Source organism: Chroicocephalus ridibundus, chromosome 10 (genome assembly GCF_963924245.1).
Source record: "Chroicocephalus ridibundus chromosome 10, bChrRid1.1, whole genome shotgun sequence".
Taxonomy (NCBI): domain Eukaryota; kingdom Metazoa; phylum Chordata; class Aves; order Charadriiformes; family Laridae; genus Chroicocephalus; species Chroicocephalus ridibundus.
In genome coordinates this window covers 7,322,036-7,348,129 of record NC_086293.1, presented here as the reverse complement: position 1 = coordinate 7,348,129, position 26,094 = coordinate 7,322,036, and the positions used below count along the sequence as shown (strand labels likewise).

Genomic DNA, 26,094 nt, shown 5'->3' with positions numbered 1-26,094 from the left:
AAGAAGAGACTTGGTTTGGGTTTTTTTTGGGGGGGTGGGGCAGGGGGGAAGGGAGAGGGGGGCTCTTGTTTGTTTTCCCACACTTGCAAACAAACTGAAATCACACTGATCTCAAAACTGAGGACTTGACTTTACTCCTTCAGATATAATACCACAAGTCTCTGATACCTTCCAACGAGCAGACACCTCACCACCCATGTATGCTAAACACCCACATTTAACTTCAAAATACTAAGTCTAAACACACTTGCAACCCCTTAGGACTGTATTTTAGTCCCCTCTTCTACCCTACTTAATTATTTTAATAAATCTTATGAAAAGTAAGACAGGAGTTTTCTTAGGGCCAAAGTGAAAAATTTTAACTGAAATGGTAATATGAGGGTTTTCAGCAACAACAGTCGTACTTAACAGAAGAGGGCAGCAAACAATCCAATGCAACTTGTCCTTTTCAGACAGATTTCTTACATGGGGTCTAACCTCACTGCACGGCCATTACTAATAACCTTCCGTCTGCTCTCTAGTTCTCTCTATCCCAGAAGCCTCTCATGATTAACAGAAACACAGATTTACGCTATGCTTTTTAATAGTCCTTACGATAGCTCGATTAAAAAACCAACACACTAAGGTCAAGATATCACATTAATGAAGATACAGAAAAGTTAGCCACTAATAAAATGATTTGATATTGGAAAGAACAAATAAAGGGGACTTCACTATAATTTCATACATTGCTTATATACACACGCAGAGAAGAAATACTTGATAAACAATTTTAGGCATTTCAGATCTCCTAACTCAAAACGACAGTAATGGATCAGTCGCAGACCACCTCCACAGCATAACACAAGTAACAAGCTCATGTGTTGATTTTAAGAGCTTAGTTACTGCAGTCACAGATGTCTCATAACTAACTAAACTAAAAACAGGTTCAGTTTGGAAGTCAATAAGACAAAGACAAGTTTCAGGAGAGCGAATATACTCCCCACATCTTCCCATCCACACAGACCACTTATCATTAGAAGGACATTAAAATGGCAGGGAACAGATGACAAGAAAAACCAGAATGCTCTTAGAAATAAAAGAAATAAATTCTAGTATTTGACATGATTACAAGTACCTACCTGTAATTGTAATAGATGCACCAATTTTTTTTTTTTTTTTGCTGAGTGGAAAGCCGATTTTATACAGGCTGAAAGCTGTTCAAACATCTTTAAATGGCTTCAAGCCAAGCCAACAATCAGAAAAAGGGACTTTGGGCAATAGGTCTCAAAGCTCAGTCAGAAGGCACAGCTCAGCCACGCCTCAGCTCTTTCCTTGCCCTTTTCCCTTCCCTGGGCATTGGCGCTTACCTAATCCCTTAGAGACCCAAGTCTGGGGACTGATCTGGAGAACTATTTACTTTCCTACATATGGTGAATTTTCTGATGGTTTAGCACTCTGAAACAGGTCCCTGAAGAGTCAGATGTGGACCAGTCCAAGGAAAAGAGTAGAAATATTGGACTGTGGCATGTGGGAAAAAAAGCAGATAAACAGGACTGTGGCAGTGCCAATTTAAACAGCTAAAATGGTCATAATCTGTACCCTAAAAGATACGCATTAAATCTACATAAATCTAAAAACATGCCCTAATGGTATAGGCAGTTATTTCTCCTGAGATAGATGCTTGTCATCATCTCTATTTTAAACCTCTGACGTTAAAGCATATAGCAATTAATACTATTTGATTTAACTGTAAACTTCCCAAGCTTTTAAAGTACTTCACCTTGGCAAGGCCTTTATTTATTTATTCTTACTTCCGTCAGCCACTTAGAATCATTAAAAACAAAGAAACTTGCAAAACCAAAAAAACCTACTAATGATAATTATGAAACTGCTATGAAAGCTTTTACTTTGTTAGGCAAACATTATTTTAACTTTTTTTTTTCCCCAAACCATAGGTTTTGTTTGTTTGTTTTTCTCTATGATAAAGAGCCATAGCTCTCTTCTAAGGCAACCTCTCCCCCCATTCCTATCTCAAGGAGCTTCAAATGCAATTTTTAGCATCCACACAGAACTTCTATTCCCAACCAGCCAGACTAAGCAATCTGAAGATAAAAGGTTGCACAGAATTAAATGTTGTTGTTGAGTATGTATGCTACTCAAATGAATCTGCAAATCCACAATTTTTGCACATCAGTGGACTTCTGCAGCTAACGTAAGATAAAAACCTACAACTTCAAGTAAAAGTGATTTCACTAGTCTATCCCTCAGCCTGTACAGAAGACACACACATTTTTCATCAATGATACAAGCCCTACTTGCAGGAGTTTGAGTGATTGTTACTTGAGGACAAGCACAGGCCGTCTTGCCATTCTCTTCACTGAAAGTATGTGGTTGTTTAAAGAGGGCTGGCAGAACTCTTAGCCCGTATCTTCAGACAACGGCATGTGGTGCAGTGAAAGCTTTAATAGGAAATGACCTTCCAGCTATCGTTTACTTAAAAGTATTTCAGAGTAAATTTATCATGCTGTTATTTTTTCCATGAGATTAGCCAATATCATAATTTGTTCAATCACTCCTAAAAAATAAATACTCAGGCAGTTGTTCCAAACTCACTAAATGCTTAGAGACTCGTTGAACTTTCTAGCACAGAAGGTGCATGCTGAGATAGAGAACTTAACAGAAGCCTCGTGACAAGTGAAATATTAAAATGACCACTATAATCATTGTATAATGACCTGAAGATGAGTTAACCACGAGTTGAAGTATTCTGAGCTCCTATTCTGAAAATCATTTCAGTGCAAGAATGGAAACATTTACCATATTCACCAAAGCGAAGGGATTCCCACTGCTGCCATTCCACAATGCTGCTGACTGCACGTATACCGATGTAGATTAACAGCATTCCTAATGTGGCATCTAACAAGAAGTTGATAAGGTACCTGAAAGGAAAAATGCAAGAGAGAACAAGGAGCAAGGGTCCATTTTCTGCAAGTTCAGTGTATTTTAACACCACAATTGATAAAAGATCGGTATGTATGCTGAGAAGCCAGAGTATCAAGAATAATCATTTATCCACTTCTGTAACTACATAGTTACCCTAAAATTTAAATAGTTTTAAAACAGTCTTAATATTTTGTTTCTGTCCTTAATGTTAAGCTCCAACTTCTGTTTTCATGAACTCTGGTGTGTGCATATGCATACTCTATATAAACTCCAATATTCATTTTACTCCTTTAAATTAAAACGAGATTTCCTTTTCACGGTTGCTCAATTCATTCTGCATGGAAAAAGTATACTTGTATAAAACCAAAGGAATAAATGGAAAAAGGAATAAAAAGGGAAGTTATCTTAAAGACACCTCAAGGAATTTGAAGGTAAAAAACACAACCCAAAACACTCTCATTCCCAGGGGGAAAGACAGCATAACTAGACAGTTTTTCTTGCTCAAGGGAGCCCCCTCGTAGCCTCAACAAGGAGGGATGAGCAGTGGAACTCCACACCTAGAGACTACAGTCACTATCTAGGCCAAATTTCAACTTCATTAGCGTTAGCAAAAGCAGCAATTTACTTTCTTGCACTTCAGTTCTTGTCCAATAAACATTTGAAATAATCAGGAACAAGCCTTCACAGAAAAAGCCCACCAAATGAAACCACCCCTCAATGGACACACAACTGCTGCACTGCTAATTTCATTGTTTCAAGAAGAGCTTCTGGGATCTTACCTATTCTTCAAGAGACTAGAGATTACTGTGGGTTTCAAATTAATTCTTAGGTTCATTAAATGGTGCCACTGAAATTCAGAGCACTTTGTAAGTCAGTTTGGTTTATTTACCATTACTGATTTTAGCTGAACAGCAGCTGAAAACGAGCCAGCTATTTTACACATAGTAAATCCCTGTTACTGAGATTCTGACTTGGTAACTCAAATACTTAAGGTAAACTCTAGAGTTTATAGGAACTTATCTGCAGGGATAAAAATAGCAAACCAGAGACCTGTGGGCGTCTGCTGACTGCAGTGACAAATCCATGTGGACAAAATAGTATCAGGAAGAGGAAAGCAAAGATAGAACATGCAGCATTCAAAACAGTAAAGGAAGAGTTGTTCCGACCCTCAAAATCCTATTTAAGAGCAGCTCAAAAATAAAAATGAAGTGGACATGCCTTGCTTCAGCAAAGACTTACCCATAAACTTTCTAAAAAAAAAATAGTTATTTTCTAATAGTTGTGTGTCAAATCAGAGTTTTAATGAATTTTGTATTAGACAAACATTAAAATCAAGGTTTAGTATTTGGCAGAGGAAACTTGGCAATTACAAGTCTACACAAGTCATTTTAAGGCCACAAGGGGCTGCTGTAAGTCTACAGGAGGAAGGCAGCCATCAGGAGCAGGGAGAAGAGATGTGCCAACACCTATTTCACATCGAATTACAGCTGACGGCGCAGGCCAAGTATGCCCAATATTCCCAAGCACATTAGGCTCACTACATGTTGGAAACAAGCTCGCCCCATGCTGCGCTGCTGTGACCCCGCTCACGTGTAACTGCTGCTCCGGCACAAACACCACAAGTTGCTGCCCCGTCAGATCAATGCATTCGACTGAGAATTCAGCAAGTATAAGGCTGGGGTTCACACAAGCTTCCCCCTGTACCACACACAGACAGCGGAGTACCCTGCTCTACAGAAGAATGCTGTTTGCTTTTTCTATTTAAAATTCTTCAAACAACAACCTATCAAGGTGTTTGCTTTGATATTATCACACACCTGCCTGAATTACAGCACTACACTCCCAAACTAACAAATGACAACTTTCAATTGTAGCTCTTTCCAAGCTTTGAACCACAATGTTTGCTAAAACTACATTTTCAGGTTTTGTTCTGAAAATAACCCACAAACTACAAAACAGGAAAGAACAGAAAACTATCCATGTTTGAATTTGCTGAGTAAAATTAGTATTAAAGTCACAGACAGAAACGTTGCTTTTGCTCACAAATTTTGACCCACTTGCACACTTAAGATACATTTTTCCCACGAAAGGCCAAGCGGCTTCAGCTGATACAACAGGCTGTTTTTTTCTGCTAACAAGGAGGACCTGCACCCTTATCTGAAAAATAATACAGCTCCACATTGTAATTTTTGTTATCCTGGGAACAGCAAATAACAGTTCTCTACCTCACCCTCTTACTTGTTTTGTGTCATGTTACGCTTACATGAAAAGTGGTATTTAAAAATAGTTATGTAGACTATATTAAAACACGCTAGCAAACCTTTTATTTTGAAAACTCAGTACACAGCACAAAGTTATTTTTAATTTTAAAATACTGTAAATAAGTTATTGAGCTTTAGCTTTAAACACTGACAATTTTACACACGCTTTGTTTAGCTTATGCAAATATGTACTTTAATACATAGAAATGGTATGAAAGCAATTTGCACCTGCCAGTTTTTCAATCTATCAGGAAATTCTTACATCAGAGTAAGCAAGGAAAATCCTACAGTGATGCCTGGTATTATTGAAACTGTCATAATTACAACCTAAACTTTACAGTTAGTGGGGTAAAATAAATGCATTTTCCCTACCAAAACGCTTTGTGGTGGGAAGAGAAAAGCAGTATTTTATTTGCACAGTTATAGCACGTAGGAACAAAAAAGAAACCGAGGAGGAACAAGGGAAATAAAACAGGCTTGTGAAGCAACACAAGCGTATTCCTTGAGCTGCGTAGCTCCTTTGTTTACCAAAGGACAACAGTGAGCAGATGCCATTGAAGGAACTAGATTGGTTTTAAAGGGCAAATTACTAGGCTTTTAAAAGTAATTTCACAGCTTCTATTACCAAGAACGTGTAAGCTTCTTTAAGCATGAGCTCTATCAAGAACAAACCCAAATAATTATCATTTGCTTCAGGAGCTCCTGTGAAGAGCCTGACACGGTCTTAGTCATAAAATCTTCAGGTTTAATATACTACGGTGAAATGCTTATCTACTTAGTCACACTGCTCCAAGCGTGACATTGCAAAATTAATTTTTGTACTAACTGCCTGGGTACCTAGCAAGATTTCCTGCTTTTAACAAAATGAAACTAATACTGCAGTAGCTAACGTAGGTTTCAGAAGAAAATACAAGCATGAATGATTTTCGCTAAATATCCCTGAAAGCAACCTGACTTTATAGTAAAGCCTTGCTGCAGTGAACAGTACAGTCTGAGGTCAGCGTACACAACTTTACACTCATTTCCTGTGGTCCCCAGCACCTCCTTCAGTAAACAGTCGCACATTACAATGTGCAACCTCAGTCCTCATTCATTAACTGGAGAGGAAGCAGTAGTAAGAGTTTACCCTCATTCTAAAAATATCTATATACAGCCCAGAAAAAGCTTTTCCAGGTCCTGCCAGCCATGAACTAAAAGAGCAGAACTCTGATCCTTGATAAACTAAGCTTAAACCATGGGTTTTCAAAAATAATTGATTTTTACCATGAAAATGGGTTTCTTGGCTCTGTCTTGCATTATCGTCCACATACACCACCAAAGTCAACTGCAGAACGACCATAAAGACTGAAAATTTCAATTCTGAAATTGAACACTCACAGTGAACAAGGGTCTTCTTCTGTAAGGTCTGATAAATAGACATTTGCAAAGTGGATGAACAACATCCCTATGGCTTGCTTGGAAGTATCTAAAAACCTGTAGGGAGTAAGAACAGCTTTTAAGACACACAAAACTGTTTAGAAGACAGTCAGACATTGCAAATTTATTTTAATTAAAATTCCAACTCAATTGCTAATTTTTTCTTCAAATGAGAACACAAGAATGAAAAAGTGTCATGGTATTTAGCTTATTTAACAGTGTTCCATTTTAAATGCTGCCCCTTTTTTTCCTTGAATATTGTTAACAATAAACCAAATCATACTAACTTGAAACCTTACCACTGTAAATTTAAAGTCTAGGGATATCCTCTTGGTATCATATGCATTATCCAAGAGCTAATCCTCACTAAACCTTGCTAAGTCTTTAATAACCTCCTGTAAACAACGAGTATCCCAGCCTTGCTAGATATTTCAGTCCTTTTATGTTTATGCCTTTTTAGCAAGTATATAGCACCGACAAAAATAAAATCCTCATCATGTGCTTATTGGTGAACAATTTAATAGCTGGCTAATGATTCCCTTATCTGTAGTATTTTGCTAAAAAGCCAACATATTTTTCACCTGAAAGCATTAAGTTGTCCTGCTGAATTTTATCTAAAGCTTAGACCACACTGCAAAAGAACTGCAACCTTGAAAGCATTATCTCCAAAGCAGATGACAGAATTAGAGAGAAAATAGTTTGCTACTTAAAGGGAAAATATCAAAACCCCACTTAGGGACTGATTCACTATAGACTCCGGCCCTTACAATTCTTTTGTCATCATCCTTTGCACAAAACCAAAGCTTCCAACAGATGTTTTATTAAACATTAAATATAGGAATTGCGTCAAAAGCATTCTGTAGGCAAGACTGTGTTCAGACCAACACCCATTTTGCCTGTTGTTTCCATGTCTAAAAAGACCCAAACACCCCAAGAGATCCAAACATCTTATGCCTGAATTTATCTCCCCTCCCTAACAATGTTGTCTTAAACTTTATTCTCTTGCATTCATTGCACGACATAGAAAGCCCAGTGTTGGTGATGAGGCAGGAAGCCAGTGAGTTTCTTATCTAATCAGTACACTAGACTATAAATAACGATACTCAAGTCCCAGAACAAGATTCTTTGCTTAAAAATTAAAGGCTAGCACTGCACTACTCAGAATTTCAGGCTGAGGTAGACTAGTACACAAAGATTTTGTATTTAGTGTTCCAATAAAATAAAGGTCAGGATTAGTTATGAAAAGCAGCATTGTATGAGATTTTAAACCACCCAAGTCTTCAACAACCGGTATGACAGCTTAACATTTACACCAGTCTCAAAACTAATACAGGTTATGTTGGCATTGCTACAATCCAACAACTTTTAAAAAGTAATAAAAGCAAATATAATTCTTACACTTTGTATTCTTTTATGGCTTATGTATTTATATCTTTTACCATACTGTTTTCCATCTTATATGTAGTAGGATAGCTATGGAACATGGAATTTTGTTTATGGCCAGCTGAGAGCTTCTTGTAAGCTTCTGTAAGTTTGTAGATGTTCAGATGCACCTTAGGGCAACTGTAAGCTTCCAGCTTCAGGAGGAAGCACAACTTGAAGCTTTATGTCTAAATGCACATCTTTCTTTGTAGAGATTCCTGTAAGATTTTAGTAAGAAAGAACCACCGGGGAAATGCTCAGGAGATAACTTTGCATTGACTCATGTATTCTGGTAACTTTTTTTGTTTCTGACGCTCAGCCACCAATTTTTTGTCACCACTTTTTTGTATCACCATATGCAAATAATCATTCCTTCACATGCAAGAAAAAAAAGAACAAAGTATTTAAGAACATACCATATCCTCCAGGGACGTCTTTCATGCTTTGGTTCTCTGAAGCGTTTTACTACAAAAAAAAAAAAAAAAAAATTGAAGACAATCAGCAACTCCAAAACCAAGAAAAATATAGAAAAGTGAAAGCAAATCCTCTTGCAGAGATGTTACATTCTTTGATAAATTAGATCTTACACAACTGCATTTCACTTTATCAATCTCTAAGGATAAATTTTTAAAGAAACTAGCTCCCTTCCATCACCTTCAAGTTCCTACAGATCCATCGTCTGACTGCCAATATATCTCACATGAAAAAATAATCTATTACCGACCACCATTTCATTGGGCTTAGCTTTTATGACCGCCCATCCAGAAAATTTAATTTCCGATAGTAAAGCTGGTATTAGAAAAAGACATTTCTTTTGCTCACTGGAGACCAAAAGTCAAATTGGAAAGTATTCTCACAATATAGGGGCAATCTATAATATTAGAAATAAATCAAGTGAATTAGTAACAGGATAAATACATTCTCTGAAAAAGTCTATTTTTTTTATGGATGACAAATTAGACTTTTGCAGACAAACTGAATTGCAAAAGGGAAGCAGGACAGGTTTTTTTAGTCAGGTAATCCCTTCACAAAAAGGTTGATACTTGTTAACATATTAAAACACCCCAAAATCCAGTATACAAATTAACATCAACTATACAAAGGCAGAAAAATAGATAGATTTGACAGTTTCAATCTTGATACAGCTTATAAAACAAATTGTTCGTGTATCGGATAGAAAGCTCCTTGCACACCCCCAAAGGAACACAAGGGCAATGGCAGGGGAGCCTGAATCACACCCTGCCCAGCTACTCCCAGGTCCATCCCAGGAGCCACCAGCCCATCCCAGGAGCCGTCCCCACAAGCCCAGAGGAACAGCAGCCTAAAGGCAGATGGGGGAACACAAATGACAGACTCAGAGGAAGGAATGGCTGTCCCAGGAGAACCTCAGCCCCACCAGCCAGGGGAGACCTCCATGCCAGGGAGCCAGCTCTGGAACACCTTTGGGAGGGAAGTGGTCAGTGCATCAGGGTACGGGGCAGGTATGGGATGCAGGGGAAGAGTGTTTTGGATTTGCCCAAGGTTTACTGTGGCTTATTTAGGGGGGGAACCAAAGGCAGGGAAAAGGAAGGATCTAGATGACTCATGGAGGAACAAGTGTGGGAAAACAGAGGCATAAGGGGATAAAAACAATTGCGCATACATAAACAGTGGCTGGTCCATACACTTGGTACTGTCTGATCTACAGTTTGTCCTATCTTCTTAGGAAATTCCATTTCTAACTCTTTCCAGGCAAGAAAACCTTTTTTCCTACTGGGAACACACATTCAGCCCTGCCACAGGTGGGGAGCCAGGACAGGGAACCACGGCAGCCTTATCTCTGCCAGACCTGGCCTAATGCCTTAACACAGAATTATTTTCTGTTACGGCTGCAAGACACTAATTCCTTATATATTCCAAAGACAGACCAAAGATAACAGGGTAAAGGAAAACCTTTTCACTAAGGATGTGTTTTACTTCCTCCCTTCTGTCTGAAGTTCAGGGTCATTCACCAGTTCCTTCAACATAACTCTTGAAAAATAATTATTTAGGTTCTTATTTCAGAAATCTCCACTTCAAAAAAAAAGAAAAAGTTAGGCCCTGATTCGTCTCCTCCCCTTCAGCTTGCAGAGATTCTGTCTTAAAAGGCACAAACCATAACAGGTTTGTGGCAAAACAAAAACAGGTCAGGCAAAACATTGATAAGTATTTTAACCTGCTTTTCCAGGTATTAGCGATGAATTTACGTTTCAAATAAAATGCTGTATATAAGTTCTGCTTACCTAGCCTACAAGCCTTTAGAACACATTTTGGTTTATGAAGCAATCACAACTTTTTCACCAGGAAGGCAATTTTCTCCAAAGCCAACCATCCTCAAACAATACAGCATTAATATAATTACCCAAATGCTTTAAAATAAATAAATACAAATTCATCTCCAGCATGGAGGGGCAGCATTTGCAGGGAGCACCAAGCTAACAACTTGCCATTTTACTGTCTGCCCTGTTACTCCTTCTGACAGCAGAGAGAGAAACCATGTTTCATCCCCATGTAATACAACCATTAGAAATTTAAAAGCGACAAGAGGAAAAAAACCATACATTTACACCACAGATAAAGTTGTAATAGCAACATTTGCCAGCAGTTTCCTCTGTGAACAGCATGCCATAAATATAAAACTTCTGTTAAAAATGAGCAACACCCAGCTAAGTTAACCAGTTTGCTGTTTATGACAAGTCGTCCCCAGTTACACTATGCATTACTTTAATTACTGTCACTTTTGCACAACAACAGGAAGCCGCAAAGCATCACAAAATAAATGCAAGAAACAGAAGTTTCAACTTACTGTGGAATTTGTGCAAGATGTTTTTCTGCAGACAAAATAGAAATTAAACTGGTAAGATGTGCATATTTCGCAGGGGAGGAGGGGGAATTCCAAGTTTAGGCTTTTGTCCATTATTACTATGAAGAAGTTGTGTAAGCCTGTGGACATTTCTTTCTCTATTCACAAAAAATTGCTTTGGAAGAAGATATTCAAAACCAATGCAGCTAACACCATTTCAAATTTTATCCATACTGAGAAAAGGACTTCAGAAGGTCTGTGTTTCTCTGGCCTGTTCCAAAAATGTAACATTTAATTTGAGTTAACATTAAACAGGAGAGTTAACTTTGAAAGCCTCTACAGATGTCTTTTGGGAATGTATTAAATGGCTGATCACACCACAAATTTCTATCCCCCAAATGAAACGAGACAATCCGTTTAAATGCTTGAGGAGTTGCTTGCTACCTGATGACTCTGTACCTGTACACACGAAAGCCCACTAGATCCATATGAAACAGGGCTGTTTTCTCAGCTTAGTTTCTTGCAGCTCTGTGTCTGTGAACATCAGGTATTTCTGAAGTATGCAGCTATCGCCAGGTATTTTCCTACATACCCCTGGTGCAGTATCTGGGTTATGCTGCCTACCCACCACAACATATTATCACATTGGAGTGGTTCAAGTTGAGAGCAATTTAACTTCTCCCCCAGCAAGAAAGAGTCTTTTCTGTATGGCTGTAGAGAGCTGGGGCCCTCCCAGCAAGTAAACTGAGCAAAAAAACAACAGGCTGTACAAAACCACACTGGTAAGCTCGGCATCCATAGCGTGTTTGCTAATAATAAATTAATTTTGCAACCAAAAACCAGCACATTTTTTCAAATAAAGATTCTGCAAATTTTTAAAGCATCTATCAAGTTGGGGATGGGAAAGCAATTCTTCCACTTGCCCTCCCCCAAAATATGTCACGCTTGTAGGCACTCTCAGCCCCACTCACAGTTTCTCTTGGCAGCCTGCGCGGCCTCAGTGTAAACTCGGAGACGTGCGGCGGTGCGTGTGTCAGCTGACAGATGGGCCTCAATCTGCCAGCTTCTCACTGCGAGGAGGTGGTACCACGCCATATGCTTCGATTCAGAGCCTTATACTCACACTAGCAAGAATTCACCATATTTAATATTAATTAACTAATAATGTTGAGAATTTCATGCTGAATTATAAACGAAGAAAGAAGCACTCCTTGTTTATACATTCAACGCCAGAATTTTTCAGGAAAAGAAATAAAAGCACTTCTGCCAACAAGCATGTGAGCTACCAGATGGACGGATAATAGATAAGCATAGAAGGCAGAGTATCGCTAATGCAAAATTCAAGTTCATTAAACTGTCTTCACATTTCATTGAAATTCTAGGAATAATTAATGCCAGAGTACCGTGGAAGGGTTTCTAATAGTTACTTTAACACAGGAGTTTAGCAATCAGTATTCCAGAAAACTAAAGACTAATAGGGAAGAATAAAGGCCATATATAAGAACAGAGACAAGAAATAAAGTAAAACCTCTCTGAAGTGTCAATATGGAAAGCAACACTTGAATCTGTACTTGGAATTCAGCCTTTTCTCCTCTCCCTCCTTCACCCTCCCAGAAAGTCCCCCAGGAAATATTTTGCTGCTGTGAAGTAACTTCAACATGCAGTTCAGAACTCCAAGTTTCTGGATGGCTGCTCTTGTACCAGCTCAAAATAGGCCCAACTCAAACATTTGAAGCGTTTCTATGTATCATATATTATTACATTTCTCAGACACACCTTCTGGCAGTTCACAGTAAGACTCCTTCTGAACCAAATAAAGATCTAAGAAGATCTATCTAGCTCATTAATTTAAAATTCAAAAAAAGGAAAATAAACTAAAGAATATTCAACATGTTTGATGTCCTCTGCAGCTGTACTACAATAACGCTGCTCTTCTGAAGAGAGAACTGGGAATTTCACCTGTATTTCCAGTGCTTCTCAAAACTTTTTCAAAAACAGGTCAAAGACAAAGCATGTGACAAAATGTTTCATCTCATAAGCCTCCTACGCTTTCTGTCCTCCTTTCTGTCATCAGACCTCAGCAAAGTGACAGCTGAGGTAGCCAAACAGAAGAAGAAAACCGAAAGGAGGAAAGGTTAGCGAGGATAAGATCACATTCGCACATCACACACAAAAACCTGCTCACGTGCAAGGGTAGTTTTCGTGAGGGCAGAATCAGACCCTTCTCGCAGGTGCACAGCCAACAGGCACAAGGAAAAGGCCACAAGTTGCAGCCAGGGAAATTCCAGCATAGATAGAAGAATAAAATTTCCCATGAGAGCAATTAAACTCTGCAAGAAGTTGCTCAGAGAGGATGCAGTGACTTCAGTCTCATAGACCTTGAAAATGCACCTGGATGATGCTTGGAGCAAGGGGACATCGGCTGGCCCTGCTCTGAGCAGCAGGTGGGAACGGGTGACAGCTGGGGTCCCTTCCAACAAAAATTGGTCTGCAAGTCTAAAAATCATCCTTTGGTGATATGATGCTTAAAAGCTCCAAGATTTGAGCCAATTACCAAAGGACCAAAACAGAGCTAACTAAAATCCATACACACACGTATATACGTATGCACAGAGCGTAACAGTGAGAAATGTGCTGCAGTTTGAGGTTCCGCACAGTGTTACACTATGAAAGCGCTGAAACTTCTCCAGCAGGTTGGCTTTGCTGGGCTTCCTGAATAACGTGCCGCAACCAGACAGACCCTCCAACACAGCCCTCATAGTGCAAGACTGATGTGATTTGAAGGATTACTTTGATTAACTCACATCGTTTCCAACATTCAAGACAAGTATTAAAGTTTCTGGTAGAACACTGTTTTACTAACTACGTATGGAGTAACAGATGAAGACTTAAACCAACCATTAGTATACATACTTGGAATCTGATGCAGAATTTCACATGGCTACTCTCAGACAACTATTTTCAGAACATTTGGTTATCAGGAGAACATATGCATCATGAATGTGGTCCTGCAATTTCTAACCCTGCAAAATCAACTACGTATGCAGGCCAGATTTCCATTTTTTAAAATTCTATTTGGGAATATTGTCAAAAACACTGTTCTGCTTGCTAACATCAGTGCTTTTCCCACAACACTGAAAACTGTGTCTGTTAGGAATATGTACATGCATGCTAATAATTCCTGAAAATTCACACCACCACGGAATGACAACTGTTGGTGAATTTTATGTTACCTGTGATCTTTCTCATACGTTTGCATTTACCTCTCTTTCCCACTAAGCAAAGCTTTTAAGAGGGTTGTCTTGCAGTTTCACTTTATCTCCCCATTATTTTCTTGGTAGCAGCAAAGAGGGAATAAGAAATTACAGATTTTCCCAAAGTAGATTTTTTCTTTCTTAAAGCAGCTTTGCAAGAAACACACCTAATGAAAATGGGCTAAAATGATGCCTTACAGAAAGGGATGCAAGTGTATAAGCTACATATCACTTGATTGCCAAAAGCTTTTGTGACACTTACGAGCTCAGCATCTCCCTGTATTCATAGTTTTAAAAAATAATAATAGGAACACAGCACGCGTGAGGTATGTTTGTTTTAAAGACAGATAATAAACAGAAGATTCACTGCGTTCTTGGTAATTCAATTTTTGCCCTACTGCAATTCTTCCTTCTCTTCCTATGCCCCATTAACTACAACTGAGATGTTCAATTACAGGATACCCTGAAAACCCACTGCTTATTTCCCTACATAAGAACCTCAAAATTCTTCACTATATTTTTGTTTAATGACCTAGACTTGTCAGCACTCTCGGACACCAATTATACTACATCAGAAATTATACCGGACTAGAGCAACAGGAACATCCAGTGATATAGCTGTACTGGAGAAAGATACCAGGAACCATGATTTCTTCATGATGAAAAAAGTTATGGAATAACTCACTGAAAGGAAAATTTTCCAGTCCATGTTAAAGACTGACATACTATATGAAGTGCATGAGCTCAACAGCTTTGCTCCCCTGCAAAAAGAATTTTTAAAACTTCCGTAAGACAGAAAACAGTATTAGCCATACAAGTATCTAACCTCATTTCTTAATTCCATTGTGTCCTTGGCCTCAGAGATACGTGTGTAATCAGGAACTTGTCCGTTAAGGATGGTCACCCAGACAGAAACTTATAGAAACACTGGACACACATTTTAATGAGACAGCTAGTTAGTTATTCAGGGACATCGTAAGACTAATGATTCAGTGTCTGGACAGCCATGTAGTACCTGCAAAACTGCAGATCTTTTCCCTGTCTCTTCGCTCCAATGGCAGCAGTTAGAATAACTGGTTACAGTTTTTAGGCAACAAAAACTTTGTGAGAGTTAAACAGGTCTGACTGGTATGCTTTTTACAGCGGAGATCAAGGGACTTTGTTTTACTGCAAAGTTAAACGCACAAGTGCCGAGCATCAGCCAAGCCCAGCTATCTCATGACCGGGGCTCTTTTGTCTCAACACAGATGACATAAGAAGATGGAAAACGATGTGTCAACACTGGATTTCACATAATTTATAAAATGGGCAGCAGTGCTTGCTGGATAAACACTGCAGAATTACAGTTACTGGAAGCTACCTAAAAACATTTACTTCCCACCTGCTTCCACATCCAGCTAAAAGCCTATCTGTAAATTTTGTCCTTACAAAGGTTTTGTGATAGCTAAGGCGACAGCTGTCACAAACTGAAGCTCCCCTTCACAGTGCAGGGGAGGAGAGGACAAACAGTTTCCGGAAAAAGAAAAAAAACAAAAAAACAAACACAAAAAAGCTGCTACCTGAGCTTTGGAGTATACAGACTAAGTTACTTCTTTAGGAAGGACAGCCAAACGCATTACCTGGGGTCGGTGAGCTTTTTATTCCTAAAATGTACATACTCTAAGCTCAAAAAAAATTCCAAGTGCTTAGCTTGTAAAGACTGGCTGGGGGACACACAAATAAGTCATATTACCTGTTGCATACAACTCAGCCTAAGACAATTTCACCAAGGCTGATCTCATGCATCCTGGTAGCACATGATAGTGTGGTTCTGACAGAACCATTAACTCGGCTGTCAATAAAGGAAACAAATGTGTCTTAGTAGAGCATGCAGTCCAGACACACCACATCAATAGCCACTGTCATCAAGCTTTTTCCCTTTTTTTTTTTTTAAAGGTAAAGCTTACTTTTAAAATTGCTAAACTAACCTAGCAGACAAAGAATTAGACACAAGTTCTACCTCTCAATTGCTAACCTATTTGCTCTCTCCCCAGAGAGAGCAGCACTTTAGAAGTCACAAAATAAATCTAATACACACTACGTAAACAAAAGTATTCAGCCCTTTACTTCCTGAAAGACATGCCAACGCTATAGCAATACTAAAAATAAAGAGTTGGAAGTAATTGCTTTGAGAACTCCAAGGTAAACAGCACAAGTAGCTTAGGAAATATTTATCCAAATATTAAATTTATAAGACAAGATTTAGTCTTGGAGACAGGCAATTGTTATCTTTGCATTTAGCATACATAGCACTGTTCGGTCAAGGTGTGCTCTATTTGAAAGGTCACAATAAATCAGTTTCACAGCACTTTCAGAGACAGAAGCATATGCTATTGTTTCCTTAACAGATATGAGATGACCAAAGTAAAGCAAATCTAAGCCTCCAGGACTAAAAGTGTGTGTACGATTGACTTTAGAAGTTTAATATACAGCCCTCTTGCAAATGCTTTTACACTTGGAACCAGGTGTTATTAAACAAGTACCAACCAAACTAACAAAAGGTAGGTTGCTAGAGAAACAGACAGCCCATTCCTACCGTGTGATATATACACCTAGTGAGAGCTGAAAAATACAGTCTGCTGCATTCAAGTGGACTTTTTTTCTAGTAAAAGTAAGAACCATTTGTGAAACATTAATTATTTAGTACAAAACAAGCAGAATCAATCCATATTAATGTGCACTAAGCAGCAATTTACGATTCACAACACCATTTTCACATACAGCATTCACAAGATCACTCAATAATACATGAAGCTTTCCCAACATTATTAGTATGACAACAGATATCAATGAACTTTAAGTCGTTCACGACGGTTGTTTTAAACCAGCTCTTGGGAACTGACAGAACTGCCAAAGCACAGCTACGAACTCACTCATCATTCATTAAAATATTCATTAAGCCACTAACTGTAGCAGTTTTAAAAGCAAACCCAAAATATAAGTTCAGATAAACCCAAAAAGAACAGAAAAGGAAAACTTTATTTCCATTTGTAGAAAATGATAAACAGCAAATATATTAAATCAAGAAGGCCAAAGGCAGATGTACACTGTATGTTTAGAGTCCATTTAAATTCTGAATAGCTTTTCTTACCAGATTCATTCTTTCTAGGCTGCTGAAACTATTGAAGCATTGAATTGCAAGCAAGATAACATCAACTGCTTTAAAAAGAACAAAAGATACACAGTCTATTTTCATACATTCTCTTTACACACGATCAAATATCATGAAAGGAGAGTCATCAGCTAATTATGCAGATTTCTTTGATATAATGTGTCTAACAACTAGGTATTTCCTGCATAAATTAAATTTCTGAAATCAAGATGGAAACACGTAATAATTTCCATGTGCATGAGCATTCTTCTCAATGATAAAGGTGCTACCTCTTAACGTTTGCTTAAGTTTCATAAAAGCATCACAACATCAAAACTTAATACCAGCACTAAAAACATAGTGCTATGAGAAAGCTCAAGTTTTTAAGATCAGATGGAGGAGGGTGGTTTCTTTTCCCCTCCTGTTTAATTGCAAAGCTCCTTAGACTGTTTCATCTTCTAACATTACAATTACCTTGCAATGAAGGCATTAAAACTCAAGGCATATAAACTAATATATGCTGCTAGTCACATCATCAGGCTCCAAACAAGAAAGGTGTGCTGGGAGAAGTTGCAGAGTAGGTGGTATTTTAAAGCACAAGATTAAGAGCAATTATTCTAAAAAGTAATTAAAATTGTACAGCATAACATCTTCAAAAAAAGCCCGTTTTCATCCTCAACATTCATTACACATGACAACGTATGTACGAGGTTATGACAACAAATATATATAAAATGTGTGATTCAGGGTCAGGGGTAGAAAAACAGGTCTTCAGTATCCTGAACAACGTGTGAACAAGTTTAATTATTTCTGATTAAACCTAAAACCTCATCCCTATACCACACCACCTGCAAAGGCAGTCTCATGCAAGCTCCAAGTTTATATTCAGTCTGCCAGTGAGATTTAACTTGCTAAGTTTTGTCGGGAACACGTTTTGCTATGATCAAGAAATCTTTGAGAATGCAAAGCATATCCTATCAGCAGGCATGAGAAAGCAGACCTGATTTTTCATTTCATCGACAAAATCCACACAGATAAGACCTTGTTAAATACCAATTTAAGAATGCAAACTTCATTAACCATGAAATTAATATCACTGCAGAACACAAAAAATGCGCACTGTGTATTTGTACAAATCAGCTCCTTACAAATTTAATTATAAAAGACTAGTCAAGAACACATTCATTATGCAGTTCACAGTTAAACAACAGTCTAGCTAACTGTCCAGAAGTTAGTTCTAATTAAACACAGCTTCAGAGTTTCTGGATAATTTATCATTTTAATAGTTTCCAAATGTCAACATAACTTATCCTTTTTCCTAAACATTTCATAATGTGAATGACATGCGTAATTATACTTAGAACAATCTTATTATCTGGAGCACAATTATATCCAGCAATCAGCTGAGTAATAAGAAAATGTAATACATCCTGAGCCAACAAGACAAAGAGGGGCATCAGACAACTGTTAATGAAAAGTGCAACTTACTTGCAGATTACAGATTATTTGTCTAAACTGATACCTTGTTTGTTGTTTTTTTTCCTTAACTTTAATTGGCATAGCATTTCAAGAATTACATTAGTAATTCTGCATTTAGTGATGCTAAAATATTAATGACCTGACATGATCAGGATATTAAGTCACCCAATGAAGTGCTACTACAATCTATATCCAACAAAGAATCAGACATCTTGAAAGCAGTTTTAATCAAAAAACCCAAGGAAATGTAGTTTAAACAGGACTAAACATTATGAAAACATGTTTCTCCTATGGTCAGTAAATGCACAAATACATACTTAATTATGCTACAAAACAAGACTGGTCTTCTGTTTTCAAAATAGGAAATAATTCCAAAGTTGTATTCCTAAATTCATTTCAGGTTATTTGCTTCACTTAAAGGATCAGCTGAGCTGTTCCCAACACTCTTACTGCTTGCTTTTATAGAACATGAAGTTCGTCAGCAAGATTTGTCTTTTTCTGCAGAGCTCACAATGTCCAGAATTTATCCCAACTACATATTTTATATATTAAAGAATACTACAACTTTGGCATGGTAAAATAAAGCAATTTACTTAGCTAATTTGTCCATGTGGATGCATTGCTTTTCTCCCTGCTATGGGTCCCACTGCATCTCTCATTTTTGTTTGAAACACGGATAAGGATGACACAGAGATACTGAAAGGACTGATGGCTTATTTATAACAAACAAGAAACAGCCATGTAACATAGACGCAAGCGATACCTCACCATCTGGGCATAACAAAACGCTTGATCATTGTAAGGCATAATTTACTTGGCTGTGACCACAGTGACCTCACAGGGCTTTTCCAAATCCTGCAGGCACTCAACCTACAGAATAATAGCTGTTCTCTAGAATACCCCACTAAGATACTGATCATTACTAATTACCATGGATTGGGCCCGAAGGAGCAAGAGGTAGTAGAAAATAAGGTGTTTTAACCACCCCCCCCATCCTGTTTCCTCCTTGGCCTCCAGCCAGACGGGAGGGGACTGCATCACCCCCCCGCGCCAGCGGCCCAGGCCGCAGCGGGAGCGCGGGGAAGAGCGGGATTGCCTCCTGAGACACCCTGGGCGGGGGGCGCGCCGCGGGCCCGGGAGCTCTCCAGGGTCCTGCCCGGGCTCCTCCCCGGGGGCTGCCCCCGCCCCGCCACCCGCCCGCTTTCCCGGGAAAAAGCGCCGATACCTCCACGTTCTGGATTTTTTCTTCACCTCCTCCTTTTTAAAATTTTACTCTCCCTTCGCTCCCTCCCCAGACTATGCTTTTTAACGTAGCTCAACAGTCTATCTTTCTTTACCCTAAGGGGGATTCATCCCCACTGCTGTGATACCTGAAAGTGGCCGTTAAAGCCATTTCAGACAGCCTAATATCAGGGAATCCCCAAATGAAAGTTCTCCTTATATCTGTAAACTCACCAGGAAACTTGCCCTCATGAAGACTTCTAGGAAAAAGAAAAAAGTGCATCTGACAAAGTGTGATCCACTGTGTAGATTCAATACTATTCATACTTTCATGAATATGGAATATCCTATTTATGACTTGAAACTTCCATACAACACAAGTTTCTAAATCAGCGGCACAAAGGGTGTTTCCAAGGTGGCCCTCAGCAATTCACGTGAACACATACTGCGTCACTCAGAGCAAATACATACAAGGATGGGATATTATCAAGTCAGGATAATATCAAGCCTTTTTAAATAACACCTTGATTAATAAAACACCCCCTTGCTCGCACATCACTGCCCTACACCTTAGGAAACTGCCATGTAGAATAAACCCGTTACTGTTACTCGGAAGCCTGCATTTCGCTGCTGATGTTATGGCGTGTCAAAGTCAACTCCAGACACCATTTTCACATTTTTCAAATCTGCTCAAGCAGAAGGAAAATTGCTATGCAAAACAACTGGAAATCACATACTGTAATACTTTTGTATCTAAGTATCTAATAGCTTGCCTTTTTTTTTTTTTTTTTTGGAAAGGCTACTGAAATGACTTAATTTCTTCTCAAGTCCCTGCTCCCCAGAACATTATACCTTGATGAAAATATGAAATCATTCCTCTGAAAAGCATATTTTTGCTAAAGCATTTGGAATTCCACTAAACTACCTACTAAGATAGCTTATTATACGAAGACACATTCAATTTCCTTGCATGGCTTATCAGGTCAGAAAAATATTGCTGTAAAGTAAATGGATGCAGTTTTTAAGGTACTTCCTTTACAACACTATAAGCAAAGAGATGAACTTAAAAAATAAACAATTCTTATAAAAGATACTGTATTTATTTTTTTTCAGCTGTGACCCTCAGCAGCAAACCCACGTACTCACTTATTCACTGCACTTGTACCCAGTCATTTCACTTTTGTTACCACAGAAGCTTTTACCTTTCTTGGTGAGAGTACAGACACAAACTGTAATAAAGCCATAAAAAGGTAACAGCCCACACACTCTGGTCTCCTTTGCAGCATATTTATATTTTCCCCCACAGATGGACACAAAACAACCTTTTACCTGCAGACAACAAAATGACTCTTCTATTTCAATAACCCATCAATGTGACTCACATGTAATTTCTCAGCTGTTCCCTAAGTATCCCAAAACAAACATAGCCAGGCTCTGATATGGTACCAATCTTTTCACAAACAAGTTTAGTAAATAAACTACATATTCAAGATGAAACATTTTGTGTCAGACAGGGTAAAGGGATGGGCAATGGGGCTTTTTCCTCATACCTTTCTGCAAGTTTGGCTAATAAAAACTCTGTTATTCACAGCTACGTGGTACACGTGATGTGCAAACATCACTCTCGAATCATTCATTACCAATAAAAGCCTAACCAGAGAGTGCTCAGAAGGTGCTTGGGATTTCTGACAAAACACATCATGTTATGCAAAAATATTTTAAACCAGCTTTGTGGCATCAATAATAAAAACCCCATAGCTATTACACCAAAAATGAAAAACCCACCTAAGAAGCAAAGCCATATTTTTAAATCAAGATTACCATGAAATAAGATACAGGCATCAAAATGGCAAACTTTGAATAAAATATTATCTTTGGCTTACTGACCTGAAGCATAAATACACATCTCATCCATCAAGGGAAACTCATTAAGACTTCCTGTTATGAAGTGGCTTGTCTTAAATAAACTAGTGTGGAAAATAATGCATATTTAGGCAGAAGGGACAAGAGTAAAATTAAGCAACAGACTTCAAAAAAGCAGGCTACCAGACTTGAGAATTAGTGGCCAGAATCCAAAAGGGCTGCCAGTCCTCGCCAGATTTGCCAAAAAGAGGTAGTTTTTAATCAGTTAGTTCCTTTTGATAGGGACTTAGAGCCCACGGTTAGGAGAGAAGTTGTCTCGCCTGACTTTCGGCACATCTGTAGTGTCTGGGGGAAACTGTTCCAACACGCCTCTATCTTCACAGCAGGGGACTGAACTCTGAGCAGTAAAGATTAGTTCACAGTGATTAAAGACAACACACTGGTGGGCTCCGATAGTATTAAAAAGGCCCTCACTTCTCTCGTGCACAATGCTTTACAGAGAGAACGGGAGGATGAGATTTGAAATCAGTGACTAAGTTTGGGGATTTGGGAGGCCTTAAACAACTTACAGCAATAAAAACAAATGCAAACTTCTGCTCTTTGGTTAAAGGGGTTAGGGAGGCTCCTGTATGAAGTCAGGATAGATGACAACTAGCTAAAGCACCTTCTACAAGAAAATGATTAGGGGGTTATGACAGGTTGTAATTTGAATCTGAAAATAACAGGAGAAAGTCACTCATTTAAAAGGCTACCGTGAGGAAGACAGTAAGTTAAACTGTTCTTCATTGTCTGTGTGACACAACAAGGAGGCAAAAGCTACAAAGGAAACTTCACATTTAATTTCAAATGATCATTTTGTCAGCTCAAAGCAAGAAATTCTCTGTTCCTGTCGCTTCATGACTGTGACGATTCAGTAGTGAGGGCACACACAAGGTATGCTGATAATGTGTTTGGGGTAAAAACCTCTCTTTGAAGTACCAGAAGATAGTCGCAGCAATGCAGTTTCCATGCGCCCTCTGTCAGAAAGTCTCCACATTTTCAACACGTTAAAAACCTGAACTTGACCACATTTTAGCCCTTAAAAGATGAAGTTTAGCTGCTGTCATTGGCAGGTCAGCTGGCAGCATAATTTTACAGCAATTGGATAGGTGCATGCATAAGACGGTGACAAACCGGAGTGTCAGATCTTAAACAATTTTGCTTTAAGAACAGTCCTTCAGTCATTTGTAGATGAACATCTACCAGTGAGGCACAGAAAAGGTCCTCCTCCTCTTACAACTAGTTACTACAATCAGGAAAAAAAGTCAAAAAAATTTTCTTTGTTCCACTGAATGCAAGCATGGTAAGATTTATGTAGAAAAGGGCAAGTCTGGGTCAGCCTTTGATTTAACCACTTAACAAAAATTCTTACTCTTTACATGTCAAATCAAATATTTTTCAAAGGAAAACAGCCTCTGTGCATAAAGAGCAATTGTACAATGTATTGCCGTTGCCATCACTTTAATTTCTTTTTCTACAGAGGGTTCTGCACCATTAATCGCAACCAAAGTATTAGAGTATCTCCTTCTAGGGTTCCCTTTCAAAAAAAAAAAAAAAAAAGGACAAGTGATTTTGCCCTTTTTAAGTTAAATTTAAATACCAGACAGTCACATTTCTTCATTTCTGACTTTTTGCAGAGGAGAGCTGGAGAAGTGATACAGCCGCATACAGAGAGTTAATGCTGTTCAAAAGGGAGGCCCACCTCTGACCCGAGAGTGGTGCGACTTCTCAAGCAGCCCCTGCCTAGAGCCACTTGTTTCTCCCTCAGCGCTACCCACTCTGTTGTGCCGGACAGCTGGAGGACCAGAGCACAGAAATACTCCAGCTTAAAAGTAACCATGTCTCCCTGGTTATTTTTCTTGCTGCATTGGTTCTGTGATCCAGCTCCAGAAGTTGTCATCACTTCTGCCACAGCAGCTCAGGGACAGGAACAACTGTGTAAGTGCCGAAGTGACCGCTGAGGAGAGGTCATGCTCTCCCTCCTGTTCTCAGCCAAAGTTTCCTGATTCCATGTCACATGGCTCACAAAAAGTCCTACTTGTTGAGTCAGCTTTTAAGGGTTTTGGAACAACACACCAGATGTTTTGCATACAACATAAAAAGGATAGAAACATTCAGATAGAACTAGCAGACAGAACAGAACCGCCCCTCCAGCATAGCACAGCACTTAACTGAGAGACAACTGCTCTTTTACCAGTGTAACTGGTGCAAATGGTGGGGCCAGCTTCTCCTCCTGCTGGGGGAGAAGCCCAAAATGAAGTGGAAGAGAACGTGGCTGTCAGAACTGGGACAAACATACCTATCCTTCTGTTTTTAAATGTAAGCACTTGTATGCACCACAAGTTGCAACTTTTTTTGCTCTAATCTCCTTTGGGAACAGGTTCCTTTTCTCACCAGTACCATTGCGAGGGCTGGCTACCTTTCTTTCACTCCTTTTGTCCACAATTTCAAGCACTTCATTGACAGTCTCCTCCTAATAGTTCATGGTTTAAAATCACCCAACCAAAGTTAGGAAGTGCATCTAAAAACTAGCCTTCCATTTTCCTAAGTCCATACTTTTTGTATTCACTTTTTCTTGTCTTCACTGAGCATTCCAGTGTTACTGCAAAATGCACAAAGGTAAGTGATACCATTTCCAGGAAAAATATACTATCCTGACATATTACATCCCTAGTTCTTCATCTTTTGACGCACATAAGAATTACCTATTTGCATCTCTTAATTCCAGAAACAACAATGCGTACACATCATCTTCTTAAAGAGAGGTACTTTTGTTTGGAAACTGCTAAAACTCGTAATTATGAGGATGGTCTGACTGGCCACATGTTACACCGCTGACTACTGCTGTCATCCAGTAGCGTAATGATGACTGCTACATGCACAGCTTTTATAAGAGCAATGCAATTGTTAACCATGACTGAAACACTAAAGTATGCAAATATAGTGGGTTAGTAAACTTTTGACTTAACCATAATTGTATGACACTAGCATGAAAGGGCATCAGTTCAATTCTAACGTAAACAGGAACTTGGTCTTTGGAACAGTCAAGTCGTAACACTTGTAGCTGGTGTTCCCTTTTACCTCCCCCACATTTTATTAACAGCGACTCCACGGTCAGCTGAGCAATGGCACTGGGCTTCCTTTTAACTCCTCAGCTGAAAGGACGCTAACTACAGTATGGGATAGAGAGAAAAATCCAACAAAGCTGTTCCTGCTGTTGTGATTCCCTCAGAGTGGGCAGGGTTGGAGTCACTACGGCCTCCAGCCTCTCTTGCTTTTCCACCGAACTCAAACGAGCAGCGTAACAAGCCACCGCTCATCAGCTGAGCTGCTGCGAAAACCCACAGGAGCTCAGCACCTGCTCTGGCTCAGAGGTGTAGCACATACTCCAAGTGCACTGCGATTCCAACAAGCGTGTCTTACTTTGCTGCTGATGACATGACAAGGTACAGCTGCAGTAAAACTGATACAGGCTAACCCTTTTCTTTTGGGTATCCTAAACCCAAGTGAGCAGGCACACACCACCACACCTTGCCGGCTGTATTCAAAGCAGAAAACACACCCACCCCCAGAGTGGTGAATTATACCAGCACAGGTGCAACTATTAGGAAAATACATTTCAGAAAGTGTATTTCCTCAAAGTACGTGAAGCTCAGTCTCTCAGAAACGACACTGTTCGCCTCAACACCTGCCTCCGAAGCCCGTCAGCCGTTCCCTCGGGCCGCCCGGCTGCCCCACTCCGCCCTGCCGGGGCACCGACCCCCGGGAGCCGCAGGAACCGCGGAGAGGCCTCCCCGGGCCGTGCCCCGCAGCCTCCCCCTCAGCACCCCGCTCCCCCACCACCAACAAAGCCCCGGCCGCGCTGCCCTGAGGCCGCTTCGGCCCCTCACGGACGGCACGGCGCTGCTCCCGGGGACACCGCGGCGGGGCCGCAGCACCGTTAAGCAAGCCCGAGGAGGAAGGGAGCCGTCCGGCCGCCAGGCCGCGGCCCGCCCCCGCCGCCACTCACGCATGAGGGTGCTGAAGGCCACGACGCCCAGGAGCCCCTGCAGGAAGATGCCGAAGCTGTCCATCAGGGCCCCGTTTTCGCAGCCGCGGTCTCCCGGCCCCGCCGCCGCCCCCTCGCCGGGCCGCAGGGGGCTGTCGGTGAGGCCGAGGCTACCGTTGGGCGGCGGCGCCCCCATGGCGAGGCGAGGCCCGGCCAGCGCCCGCCTCAGCGGCGCATGGCGGCGGCGGCGACGTCGCGACCGGCTGGCGAGGCCG

At 39.9% G+C, this 26,094-nt stretch overlaps 1 protein-coding gene across 1 annotated transcript in view; it reads right to left on the bottom strand.

Moving 5' to 3' along the window:
• Window positions 1-26,094, bottom strand: part of LOC134521473 (musculoskeletal embryonic nuclear protein 1) — a 44,395-nt gene extending 18,301 nt beyond the window's left edge. Inside the window, exons 1-4 of the mRNA XM_063347983.1 lie at window positions 25,841-26,094; window positions 8,441-8,489; window positions 6,564-6,659; window positions 2,800-2,921 (exon numbers count right to left, since the gene is read on the bottom strand). Coding sequence (XP_063204053.1) covers window positions 2,800-2,921; window positions 6,564-6,659; window positions 8,441-8,489; window positions 25,841-26,015 — 442 coding nt within the window. The 5' untranslated portion in view covers window positions 26,016-26,094. The remainder of the gene's footprint in view (window positions 1-2,799; window positions 2,922-6,563; window positions 6,660-8,440; window positions 8,490-25,840) is intronic.